The sequence below is a fragment of the Gymnodraco acuticeps genome, unplaced genomic scaffold (assembly GCF_902827175.1).
Source record: "Gymnodraco acuticeps unplaced genomic scaffold, fGymAcu1.1, whole genome shotgun sequence".
Taxonomy (NCBI): domain Eukaryota; kingdom Metazoa; phylum Chordata; class Actinopteri; order Perciformes; family Bathydraconidae; genus Gymnodraco; species Gymnodraco acuticeps.
In genome coordinates this window covers 162,078-175,742 of record NW_022990880.1, presented here as the reverse complement: position 1 = coordinate 175,742, position 13,665 = coordinate 162,078, and the positions used below count along the sequence as shown (strand labels likewise).

Genomic DNA, 13,665 nt, shown 5'->3' with positions numbered 1-13,665 from the left:
CAGACAGCGCTGCTTTTCTCACACACACACACACACACACACACACACACACACACACACACACACACACACACACACACACACACACACACACACACACACACACACACACACACACACACACACACACACACACACACACACACACACACACACACACACACACACACACACACACACACACACACACACACACACACACACACACACACACACCTTGCGTTTTGAAGACTGATACATCCGAAATGGATGAACAAACTTTGCAGCCCAGTTTCCCAGCTTTGCAGTCTATCCACGGGTAGCCTCTTGTTTCCTCCGCCACATCTCCTCCGTCCATGCATCTTGGAAAGGTGAGCTTGAGCTAGCCAGGGGAACGTTGCTAGCGCAGCTAACGTTAACGTTAGTGCTAGCATTATCCACGTCTTTAGGCGGCTCTTCTGATGATGTAGTCAGTGCTGGAATTGGGCCGGTACTCACCGGTACGCAGTACCGGCACTTCTGGTTCTGACCCATGGAGTACCGGCACTTCTTGCTCAGTACCGGCATGCTGGCGGTACTCCGGTACTCATGCACCGTGCCAGTACTCAACACTCTCCCGCCGTTCTTATTATACATCCATATATATATATACAGCCGCCCGGTACTCAGTAGATGCGTCATGAGGTGCCGAACGGACATTCTCATCGCTCTAACCGCTGGAGTTTCACAGCGGCTGTCAGCTGTTTACTCCTGTCATTCAAACAGAACGTGCTGGAGAGGGGGCGGGGCTTATCTTCTCCATGTAAATACTGTGGTGGAAACGACTGTCAAAATTAACCTATTTGACCGTGATTTAATAGTAATACACGTTTCAAAATAATAATAATAATAATAATGCCGAAGTAACAACATACTGAAAACTGTTAGTAAAACCATGTTTTAATGCTTTACAATTTACATACCTAGATGCACGTGTGTTGTGTTTATGCAGTGCAACTCCCACCCAGTGGGTGGCTATGTAGAGTGATAGAACAGAGCAGGCACGCCCCCGAGAGAAGGAAAGCAAGTCACGTCACAAATTAGCATTTCTAAAATGTTAGCGTGGATTAATAAAAGTGCAAAAAGACAGCGGTTGTCGCCGGAAGAAACTTCAAATACAGAGAATGCTGTGCCTGTGTTGGAAATTGTGTCTGATGGGGAGCTTTCTTTGGTTGATCCTCCTGCTCCAAGTTCTAGTGCATTAGCATTAGCACTAGCTCCGCCGCCTCCTCCAGAGCCTCTAACGTTAGCTGCTGCTGGCGCAACTGCCACCACCAACACCGGGCAAAGCGATGCACCTGACTGCTGGACAACGGACCAGGTGCAATATTTTTGCAAGACCAATGCATGGCTCCTTCTTAAAGATAAGAAGCTAGGATGTCGGATATGCAGAGATGTCAAATCTTTGGGAATACACACTGGACAAGGACTGAAACTGTCAACTGAATGGGGTGAGTGTGCAGTGTCTCATTTCGGTGTTGACAAGGGCAAACAACAAGTTAGCCTGAGAAAACAAATCAAAGAACATAAAGAATCACAAGCCCATGTAAAAGCTGCTGACATCCTTACATCTGCTTCACGTGAAACTATTCAACATCAAGTGCAGTCTATGCATAAATCTGAATTAGACACCACTATCAGAGTTTTTCGAACGGCATATAAAATTGGCAAACATAGCCGGCCATTCACAGACATGCCAATTGATTTGAATGTACAGAAACTGAATGGGCTGAACGTGGGCAGGGTTTTGCACTCCAATAAAACCTGTGGCGAAATCATCGACCACATAGCTCATGAGCTGAAGAAAAAAATGGCAAAAGACATTACAGAAAACCAAAGAAAACTCTGTGTTTTGGTCGATGAATCTACCACTATTAGTGGTAAAACGGTGCTTGTTGTGTGTCTACGCTCAGCATTAGCTGATGCTGAGCCCGAAACGTTTTTTTGGGAGCTGATCGAGTTGGATGGAACAACGGCTGATGACATCACAAAGGCGTTAATGGAGTGTCTTGGAAGAGATTTTAACGAGGACTTTTTAGGTCAGTGTTTCGTTTCTTTTGCATGTGATGGGGCTTCAGTCATGCTAGGGAAGAGAACAGGCGTTGCTACCCAGTTGTGTAGTAAATTCCCAAGCCTGTTTGTGTGGCACTGCTCCAATCATCGTCTAGAGCTGGCAGTTGGGGATGTGGTCAAGGAGGTCTCAGGGCTCAATCATTTCCAGATCTTTTTTGACAAACTCTATTCCTTGTTCCATGCCTCCCCCAAAAATCAGAGGCAGTTAGCGCAGTGTGCGCAAGCAGTCGGACAGCGTCTCCTGGTGATAGGGCGTGTTTTGTCCATCCGCTGGGTGGCTTCAAGTGAAAGGAGCGTCAGAGCAGTCTGGGAAAACTACCGAGTGCTTCATGATCACTTCACAAATGCTGCAAACGACACGAGCAGGGATTCCAGAGACAGAGCAAAGTACAAGGGCCTGGATGATGTGCTCACATCTGCAACGTTTGTCAGCAATCTGGGACTGATGTACGATGCGCTCACAGAGCTCAGCGACCTCTCTCGGCAACTCCAAAAAAGAGAGATGGCACTGCCTACAGCAGATAGGCTCTTAACTCGAGAAATACGAGTTTTTGAATCCATGGTCACCATGCCTGGCCCACACATGACTACAGTTCATACAGCTCTAGCTGAGAAGTCCTTCAAGGGTGTTGCCCTGCGTGAGAATGGCAGGCTTGTACAGATTCATGCAGGTCAGTTTTTCCGCAGTATGGTAGAGAATCTGAGACACAGAATGACTTCCACAACCTCCTCTCATGTCAGCACAAAAGAAATCCCATTACATGGCCGGGAGGCCCGGGACAATCAGCTAATCCAGGACATGAAAGTTATCCATCCTGGAAGTTGGCCTGAAGAGGAGTTAGACGTACAGTATGGGGACGTAGAGGTGCTACGTTTGTGCGAAGTGCTGAAAGTGGACAGAAGAGAGACTGTTCAGGGCTTTCGCGAATACAAGGAAACCAGGGCATCCCGTACACCTGCTGCCATGGAGCCTCTACTGAAAGCAGTCCGAACCATCGCTGTCTCCACTAGTGAGTGTGAGCGGGCATTCAGCTGCATGAACGATATCCTTACTGCAAAAAGGAATGCTCTCTCTGTCAGCCGACTGTCCAGCCTGGTTTTCATTAAATGTAATGGACCATCACTAGGACAGTTCAATCCGGAACAGTATGTGAGGTCCTGGCTGGCAAAGGGAAGGAGAAGTGCTGATGAAAGAGCCTGTCCAGCTCCAGCCCCTGATACTGATGTCCCCAAGGCCTTCTGGAGCCTTTTCTAACAATGTGAAGTATATTGCAAAGCAGCTCACCCAGTGAGAAGACTTTTGGCATAATGTGCCGATTTGTACAGATCCTGGAGATAGAAGGACTTCAGACCAACCAGGGAGTTATCTGATCAGCTTGGTGTTCAATGTAACTCTTTACCATGGCTCAGACTTTGTTACTTGCAGTTACAGTTTCTCATTTTAGATTGTGCAAATTTTGCATTTGTTTTTACATGTTCTTTGTTCATGCTCTTTATCATTTTTCTGAGTTGGAAAGTTAGATTGCATCATAGTTTACTTTATACATATTTGTATTCTTCAGTGGTGAAGTATATTGCAAAGCAGCTCAGCCATGTGAGAAGACTTTTGGCACTTTTTCGTTTTTCGTTTTCTGAGTTGGAAAGTTAGATTGCATTCAAAATGTACAGAAATACTTAATTTTGTTAAAGCTTTTTATAAAAAATGCTTCTGACCAGAGCTTTGTTTCCTTGTCATTAATGTTGAACACCACCAGAGGGGCTCTCACCTGAAAGGTCTCTGCTTCATGTGTCTTCAGCAGAAGATCTAGACTTTGATTGCTATATTTTCAGTTAATATTGACCTTACTGAGCTTTAGCCATATCCGCTGCCTATCATAAAAAATGTTAAGTACAGTGAACCTTTCTAAAATATACAGTAGTAAAGAGACAAACCCACCAGCATTATAGTAGCCAAATTCTTGTTTGTGGGCTGTATATATAAAATTGACTTGAAAAAGTTGCTGATTTTAGAGTACTGGCACCTTTTTCATTCCAATTCAAGCACTGGATGTAGTGCTAGTAGCACTGTAGCTTCACTTGTAGCTTCGGTGCTGCTAGCCTCTTTCTTCTTGTGAATTATATTCTTTTTAGAAAATAAGTCAAGTAAAACATGTTAGCCTGCCATTATAGAGCTTTTTCGTTAGCGTTCTTGAGGGAAAGAGCTGCCGCAAAATCGGCGGGCGGCGAGCTGGCTCGCCGTGGGTGTGTCACTGACACACCCCCAGCTCACCGCGGGGTCACGAGCGTGATGATGACGAATCATAATTCTTTAAGGAAATCGTTTTTATTTTGTATTATAATTACTGTGAAATGTATTATGTTTTTGTCATTATTACAACAAATACACACTTGCAACTGATAAGACTGGCAATGATTTTATATGTATTAGACTATTAAAAAAAAGATCATGCTCCAAATAAGTACCCCGCGTCCAACGCCCACTACACCACTGGTTAGCAGGGTCTCACACTCACAGGCACATAGGCAGAGATCCAGGGTGATGCACAAGGCTTTTCTACCCAGCAATGAGTCTTTGAAAAGAGAAGTGGGGTGTGAGAGCCACAGAGCGCACCCAGAGATCTCCTTGCAGCGCATGGCTCTTGCACCCAGACTGCACCCAGAGAACAGGCTGCTTCACAGCACTTTACAAGCCAGGAAAAGTGATTGAATCCTGGGTATACATGTTTTAAATAGTCTGATACCTCCAGGGCGCATCACCGCATTTTACAAGCCAGGGAAGGTGCCTGAATCCTGGGTAAACATTGTTTAATTGGTTAAGTGTTTTTAAATGTGTGAAACAGTGTTTTGTCACTTTCAAAACTCTCCCGTCATTGCCCGGAGAAATTGGGTCGATGTTGTCTTCAATCTGACCGTTAATATTCCAGTGAGACGAAGTACGTACAATGACCGGAGTGATCCCATGTTCATTTTGTCCCAAAACCGGAGCATTGCCTAACCCTATTTAAAGGCAATGGACGTCCACTCTCGGGAGACGTCCGACAGTGGTGCGGTTACCCAAAGTGACAGACCTAATTCCCCTTGCATTGCTCCCCCATACCTCACCAGCAGGTAGAATATCTGGGGGTGATGCACGATGCAGGCAGACTACGTGCCACCCTGACAGAAAGCAGACAGGCATCCCTGCTGCGGGCAGTCTGCAGGCTGTGTCAGGGGGCGACGGTGACAGCTTTGATCATCATGCAGACTTTGGGTCTCATGACGGCTGCTCACTCCGTAGTGCCACTCAGACTCCTGCATGCACGTCGCATACAGAGGTGGCTTACCGGCCTTCGTTTAGATATCAAGACACAAACGACGTCTGATGATCATCCCCCCCTCAGTAGAGAGCAACCTCCGATTCTGGGGGTCCCCAGAGAATCTGCGGAGGGGAGCTCCACTGGGGCAAGTGACCTCCTATATCACAGTCTTTACAGACGCTTCAGTGACAGGATGGGGGGGGACGTGCCTAGAGAGAGCTGTAGGTGGTTGCTGGCCTCTGACAGAGGCGCGGCACAGCAACCTCCTGGAGCTGCAAGCAGTGATGCTGGTCCTACAGCACTTCAAACCCTTAATACAGGGCAAACATGTGCTAGTGAGGAGCGACAACCGCACCACAGTGGCGTACATCAACAGGCAGGGCGGAGTCCACTCAATAGCCTTGTTGACCGCAGCAGAGAACCTGTGGCTGTGGGTGTCACAGATTGTGTTGTCTCTAATGGCCCTGCATATCCCGGGACGGGAGAACGGGGTGGCCGACCTCATGTCAAGAGGCGGACCTCTGCCAGACGAGTGGAGGCTTCACCCGGAGGTGGTAAAGCAGGTCTGGACTCAGTTCGGGAGAGCAGAGGTGGACCTGTTCGCCGATTGGCGCAACAGCCACTGTGCCCTGTGGTTCTCCCTGGCCCGGTGGGACAATCCGCCCTTGGGGGTCGACGCATTCGCACACGAGCCATGGCCAAGGAAGCTGCTTTACGCCTTTCCACTGCTGCACCTTACTCCCCCCCCCCCCTCCTGGAGAGGGTGAGGCGGGAGCAGCTCGCTGCCTGGCGCCGTGGTACGAGGGGGTAACAAAGATAATGGTGGGCCAGCCCTGGGCTATTCTTCAGGTCTGGGGAGCGCTGTCTCAGGAAGCAGGTGCAATAGGGGCGTTACCCACTCTGGGCCAACCTCTCCAATCCAATCCACTTTATTTATATAGCACAGTTTAAAAACAGAGGGTTTGCCAAAGTGCTTCACAATGAACATAACATTATAATAAAATACAATATTACAGGCTTGGCTCCTGAGAGGGACAGGCTGAGACAGATGGGGCTGTCTGACAACGTTATTCAGACTATCCAAGCAGCAGGAGCAGAATCCACCACAGCCTGTTACAGGCCAAAGTGGGTGGGATTCCGGCGATGGTGTGAAGGAAGGAGTCTAGAGCCTCTGTCGTGCACGCTGGGCTCTATTCTTACCTACTTACAGATACTGGTGGACAGGGGGCTGGCTCATTCCACAATTAAGGTGTATGCAGCACCCATTTCGTCCTGCCATGAGGGATTTGGAGGCAGGTCAGCCTTCAGTCAGCCGCTTATGTCGCGGTTTTTGCAGGGGGTCAGGAGGCAGCGCCCAGTGGTGCACACCTCCTCCCTGCAGTGGGACCTGCCGTTGGTGCTTGAGGCTCTGGTCACAGAACCATTTGAGCCCCTGGAGCTCTCCTCCCTGAAAGCACTGTCATGGAAGACAGCATTGCTACTTGCCTTGACTTCGGCCAAAAGAGTGTCCGAGCTGACCGCTCTGTCGGTGCACCCAAGCTTCCTTTTGATCCGGGGTGACCGTAGCGGGGCGACACTCAGACCGAACCCCTCCTTTACTCCTAAGAGCCTAAGGAGTTCGTTCAGGTCAAGGGCTATTCAGTTAGGTGGCTTTAATCTTCCACCCCATATTGAGGCCAGGGAGGCTAAATTGCACCTCCTCTGCCCAGTGCATGCGCTAGCATGTTATGTAGAGCGCACGGCTGCCATTAGACGCACTGAACAGCTGTTTGTGTGCTTTGGGGATGGTGTGGCTAGAAAAGCTCTCTCCAAGAAGCGCCTAACAGGATGGCTATGCAGGTGCATTATACATGCCTATGGACGGCCGGGGAGAGCCCTCCCCACTGGGGTCCGTGCACATTCTACACGGGCTGTGGCTGTGTCAAACAGCCTTATTCAGCAGCGTGAGTGTCCAAGATATATGCACGGCGGCGTCTTGGTCTACGCCAGGCTCCTTCATAAAATGTTATCTCCTGGACATATCTGGCTCCTTCTCGTTGTCTGTGTTTGCCGAGGCAACGCATGACTGGTGAGAGGGAGGGTGGCTGTGGGTCAGCAGGTGTCTGACCCCCCCCTGGACATAAAGCACTTGTGTTTTCCCATGCTCCTGAGGAACTCGGGAGACATGGTGCGCAATCAGCCTCATACAGGGCTGGAGGCAGGCTGGGAGAGCCTTCCTCACTATTGTCCATGCCCACACGGAGCATGTGTGAGTGTGGGGGACGTGGTGCACTTATGTTTTCCCATACTCCTGAGGGACCTGGGGAACATGGTGTGCGGTAGGCTCCAGACGGAGTCTCCGCACAGATCTTTTCCATGCACACTCTACACGAAGTAAGCGTGTGTGAGTGTGCCTAATCCAAATTGCGGCCCCAACTTCTCGACGGTTACAACCGGATGGAAGGAAGTGGGGATGTAATGGATGTTAGCCAAAAGCCGGTCAGGGACGGTGTGGTGGGTCAATGTTGTTGGATGACAGGGCGTGTATACATCGGGGATCCCTCCCACTGTACCCATAGAGTCCAGTAGAGGGCGCTGGAGCCTGTGTGAAATATAACAGGGGGTTACGTATTGTAACCCTAGTTATATAAGCACAGGCGGAGCCCTCTACCTGGGGGCCCTGTCTTTCCTAGTCCGCTCGCTGAAGAGTGTATAGGATAGTGGGCGGCGGGTGTAGCCACCTTTATATACTGTGGGCCTGCGCGCGCATTCAGGTAGGCTCGCCCCGATTGGCCGGCTACGTTTATGTAAACTCAGTAGGTGAAAGCACGCACAGCATGATTGAGAGTAGTACCCATAGAGTCCAGTAGAGGGCTCCGCCTGTGCTTATATAACTAGGGTTACAATACGTAACCCCTTGTTTTGGGCATAGCATTTTCGAGCCTGAAACCTTAAAAACAGGCTTAACAGGTTCAAATTTAGCAAGTTGAATTTAACCTGTTAAACCCTGAGCCTGTTTTTCAGGTTTCAGGCTCGAAAATGACATCCCCAGAACAAATGACCATATCTTCTAAAAGGGTTAAATTAATAATCTTTTTTCTCAAAGTAATGATAAACCTGTGAGTTGGATGTAGAAAAGTCAGATTCAATATAGATGTTTTTTATTTTAAAGAAAATTCAGATTTAACACAGTAAAAAAATGTAAATTATAGTGTCCGTCCAAAAAATATGTTGTACTTATAGTGAAAACTAACCTTGGAAGATGGGTTAGTAGACTAAAAGCTTTAGGAATCCAAAGTACAACATATAATAAGTACCCTGTATCAAGATTGATGCAAAACAAGTGATATTTGACCTTTTTAGACTAGGGGTGCAACAACTAATCGACTTATTCGATTAAAATTGATGACCAAATTAGTTGCCAACTAATTCAGTCGTCGATTCGTTGGTGACGTCATCACGTGTGTTTTTCGCGCCGTTAAACTCCAACGTTATCGGTCTTTTTATCGGTACTGGAGACATTTAAAAAAGATATGTCATGTATTATTGCTACAAAAACATTATATCGTAGTCTTAGTTTCACCAACTCGTTTATAACATGCAAAAAGACAAAAGAATGCGTCTATGGTGTATTTTCGATCTTTCCAATCGAGACGAGATCTCTCTCTCCCCAGTATGTGTGGGAGGGGGCGGGGCAGTTTACACACATGCGGCTGCTACATGCAGCAACACACACACGGCTGCTACATGCATGCAACACACACACGGCTGCTACATGCATGCAACACACGGCGGGGATGGCGGAGAGAAGCGCTCCAAGGTTAAATGTTACCCGTCTCGAGGTGGACAATGCTCCTTGCCACAAGTCCAATAAGAGTTTAGCATGTAAGGGCGGCAACACGAGCAATTTGTCGAAACATTTATCCAAAGTGCTCCACATCCAGACGGAGAAATGCACCGGCTGTCTTTCTAGCAGCTCTGTAGCCCCATCCACGAGTAACGTTTCCACGTCAGGTGTTATGTATGCTAGCAGCAACACACGGAGTTAACTCCATTATACAAACATGGGTTAATGATTAGAGGTAACTGAGTTATTTATTTAGTTAAAGTTTCAGCTATTCTGTTTACAGTTCCGTCATCACATTATTTAATACGATTTGTTAAAACATTGTTGTTTCTTTTGATGTGAAATATTATTTATTCAATTTAAATAAAAAGCAATGTTAATTCTGTTCATAATTTGTTTAGTTAATTTAATAATATATGTATTTTTTAATCAATTCATCTTCATTGTTAGTTTCCACATGCCTAAAACAACCTCAAGCTACATCTAAAAGTTGATGGCTAAATAAGAGCATTTGAGAAATTGTGCAAGGCATACAGTAATAGTCCGAATAATTGATTAATCGCTTCATTAATCGATAGATTAATCGATTATCAAATTAGTCGTTTGTTGCAGCCCTATTATATAGACAGATTTAGCAAAAAAACCCTCTTCTGGGGCCATTTGGGTGGATTTTCCATATCTCTGGCCCCCCTTGCTGGATTTTGACATGTGACATCTCTTCCTGACAGTCAGAGCCAATATAATCGAGGGGAACTCCCACATAGTCCTTATTTGGTAATGTGTGTGTGTGAGACTCCCGCATAGCCTAGACCGGAAGCAGCAGCCACTCTGGTGGCTACCATTAGCAGCTAACATTTCCGCTCTCCGATTTTTACATACAAATGGAATTATGGATTATAAATTAAATCATTTTTTTATACAGAGACGTTAAAAACCTATGGATTAACCGATTCAGCCGCGTTTTTTCTCGTTTTAATGCCATTGAACACGTCTTTTGATCAGATTGACAGCTACGGTGAGACGATCTCCCTAGAAGCTCCGTAAAGGTACGTGTTGTGATGTCTGTATTTGCTTCCCCTGTCGCGAGTCCGGATCACTCAGTGATGATATATATACCTAAATAATCTGTGGAACCTCAGCTTTAATCGGATATCTTGTAAGTGCAGCTACGATAAGTAATAAGGGTACTTTTATCTTGAGTTCTGTGCCAAAGTCCGTTAGCATTTTTCGTTCAGGGGTCATTTAGATGCTTCTTATGAGACTTGTCTTTGTTTTGGTAAAAATGGTTTGTATCGTCAGTTAGCTGAGATTATTTCTGTTAATCTGGTAGAACACATTAATAGGTTCTTAAATATTAAGATTCCCTGAGACACAGTGTCGTGAAAAAAAAAAACAGGGTCCCAGGTTAATGGTATTGGATACTTTCTTGATATGCTTCTTAAAAGTCAAGTTCGAGTCCAGTATGACTCCAAGATACTTGAACTGGGAGACTAGTTCTATTTCTGCTCCGTTTAAAAACATGTTGGATCCTTCAATTTTGACTGGTCGTTTACTGAACATCATGCATACTATTTTTTTTACATTTAACTGTAAGCAAATGTTGTTCAGCCAGTGTTGAACCTTGTCCAAAGCTTTTGAGAGACAAGATGAGATAATTTCATTGTTCTTCCTGTGTACAAAGATGACCGTATCATCGGCATACATTTGCACAATCAACTCAGGACATACATTAGGCAAGTCATTAATGTACAGAGAAAACAGTAATGGTCCAATAATGGAACCTTGTGGAACCCTAATATGTGCATTTTATTCTGCTTCTGCTGGTAGGATATAAAGTCAGCAACAGTGAGAGGAAAACAAATAACAGGGTTTCACTGGGTAGTTCACCATAGAAGCACTCTCGAATAATTGTGTGTTGCAACTGAAGAGGAAAGTTAAGGTTTTAACCAACGACATAAGGATTGTATTTTAGAAGATTGTCCAGAGGTTTAAAGAAAAGGTTTAACCGATGAAAATAATTTTACCAATTCAATACACACAAAGCTCTTATCATTACAAACATATCACATTGGCTTTCATAAGCCCAGCCTAACCAGAAGTAGACCATCATAATGTGCTTCCTGTATTTTTAGAGAACTTTTACAATCTCAGACCTGCAGAGGAACCAGAGACGCTGAGGAGAGACTCTCAGACCTGCAGAGGATCCAGAGACACTGAAGAGGAACCAGTCCATAACCTGAACCCAGCATAAAGAGGTTCAGTGAATGTGGTTCTGATGGTGTGGAGGTGGATCAGTCTGTCAGAGGAGACTCTGTAGAAGGAGAGAGAACCAGCAGGATGATTCAGATACACTGCTACTCTACCAGAGGGGGAGGAGGGGGAGGAGGTGCGTGTTCTTCTCTCATTGTGCCAGACAGAGTAACACCCGTCAGAGTATCTCAGACTCCAGGACTGATCATTCCATCCAAACCTACAGTCCTTACTGTCTCCTCTCCTGCTGATTCCTCTGTAAGTCACTGCTATATGAACCTTTCCGCTCCACTCGACCTCCCAGTAGCAGCGACCAGTCAGAGCTTCTCTGCACATCAGCTGTTCGTAGAAGTCAAACCTCTCTGGATGATCAGGATATGGCTCCTCCCTCCTCACAAGTGTCACCGTCCTGTTGTCTTCAGACAGTTTGAGTCCTCTGTGAGCTGTGTTTGAGTCCAGCTCCAGTTCACAGGCATCTGATGGAGAGAACAGCTGCAGGTTATCATCTGTTCATTTATGAACTACTTTACTGACTGACAGAAACCATTCAGACTGACGTCTCATATTCACTGAGAATGATGTCTAACAGCCTGATCTTCATCAGCAGGTGATCCATCAATGATCTCAGACCTAATACTTATTATTGTAAAATAAGAGATAAGGAAAGGGAAACAGCATCAGCGCTCAGCTGTTGATCTACTGTCACTATCCAAAGAGTCTCATGTGAAGAAGCTTTCACAGGAACATGTGGAGATGATATTAAAGTTTCAGTTGCTAACACACTAAAATCTCACATAAAGCATAATTAGTTCAACTCACACTCAAAGAGCCTGAGCTCAAAACTCTAAACACATTTTCAGCTCTGCACCCAATCTGCACTTTTTGCAAAACGGGGTTAGGGTTAGGGAGGGGGGAGAGCGAGAGAGGAGAGAGAGAGAGAGGAGTAGAGAGAGAGAGAGAGAGATAGATAGAGAGAGAGAGAGGAGAGATATCGAGAGAGAGAGAGAGAATCGATGAGAGAGCCTCGATAGAGAGCGAGAGCTTCTCTATAGCATCTCTCAGATCTCCTATCAGAGAGAGAGAGAGAGAGGGAAGATGAATTGAAGTCAGTTGAAGAGTAATCTGCAGCATTTAGCCTGTATCTGTAATCCAACACATTCTCACTCCCAGCTCGGCCTATGTTGACGTCATGTCAGGTTCCCTGTCGTCACTTTCCAACGCAAGGGGGGCCCTTTAGCGTCGAGTTTCAACTCTCAGGGCGTCCCATTGACTTGCATTGAGCTCCCTGAACGCTGGTAATAGAGGAGTTGGGATCGTGGAGAAATGCTCTCTGCAGATCCATTCTCACAGCGTTTATCAACCTTTTTCTAACTCAATATCAAGCCACACTTATTGTTTTTACTTCTTTATTTTAATTGAATAATGCAGGACTTGTGTTGCCGTCAGTTATGGAGAGAGTAGGGGCTCAGAATACTAACATCTGTATTGTTTCATCGTTTTTTCCTTCTAATTTTGCATTATTTTCTAAACCACACACTGTTATTTACTCAACAATAACACATCATTATCCTTGTGTTTATTTATTTGTTTGATTGTATAATGTCGGACTTTTGGAGTCTGTCAGGACCGAACAGTCGGAGCAGCTCATTCGAACACAGGAAGCTGTATTTTCAAAATAAGAGTTCATTTTAATATTATGTTTGATAATATATTTTTGATTAACTAGACCACTGGTCATGTTACGACCATATTTTCTGTCGGTTTGGTGTTACAAATATAAAAACAATATGGATAACAAAATACATCCATCATAAACTAAACTGGAAACAGCAGTATATTGTATTGTGTTAACACTGTACGTTATTATTTTTTGATACGTTATATTTGATGAAAACATAAACATATTAAGAGTACATACTTTCATAGGGGGAAAGTAGAAGCTCTATGTCAAATCTGATGTTACTTAATGTGCCGTTGCCATGGCAACAGATCCCTCGCCATGCAACACGGAGTCGCTGTTACTCCTATAAAAATGGTCCAAACGGCACCAGACTCTATGCCAATTATGGGATGTCATCATATGCCGTTTCCAACGATGTTGTTGTAACTCAATGGAAAATCGTCCTAACGGCACCAGACTTCAGATGATGGCTAATGGTCCGGCCCTCAACAGCTCTATTGCAATTAGGGGATGTCATCATA

At 45.6% G+C, this 13,665-nt stretch overlaps 1 protein-coding gene across 2 annotated transcripts in view; it reads right to left on the bottom strand.

Moving 5' to 3' along the window:
• Window positions 1-11,000: 11,000 nt before the first annotated feature.
• The window catches only part of LOC117557562 (NLR family CARD domain-containing protein 3-like), a 28,197-nt gene continuing 25,532 nt past the window's right edge, over window positions 11,001-13,665 (bottom strand). For both annotated transcript variants that reach the window (XM_034233441.1, XM_034233442.1), the window contains exon 10: window positions 11,001-11,939. In XM_034233441.1, the coding sequence (XP_034089332.1) occupies window positions 11,401-11,939 (539 nt within the window). In that variant the 3' untranslated portion in view covers window positions 11,001-11,400. The remainder of the gene's footprint in view (window positions 11,940-13,665) is intronic.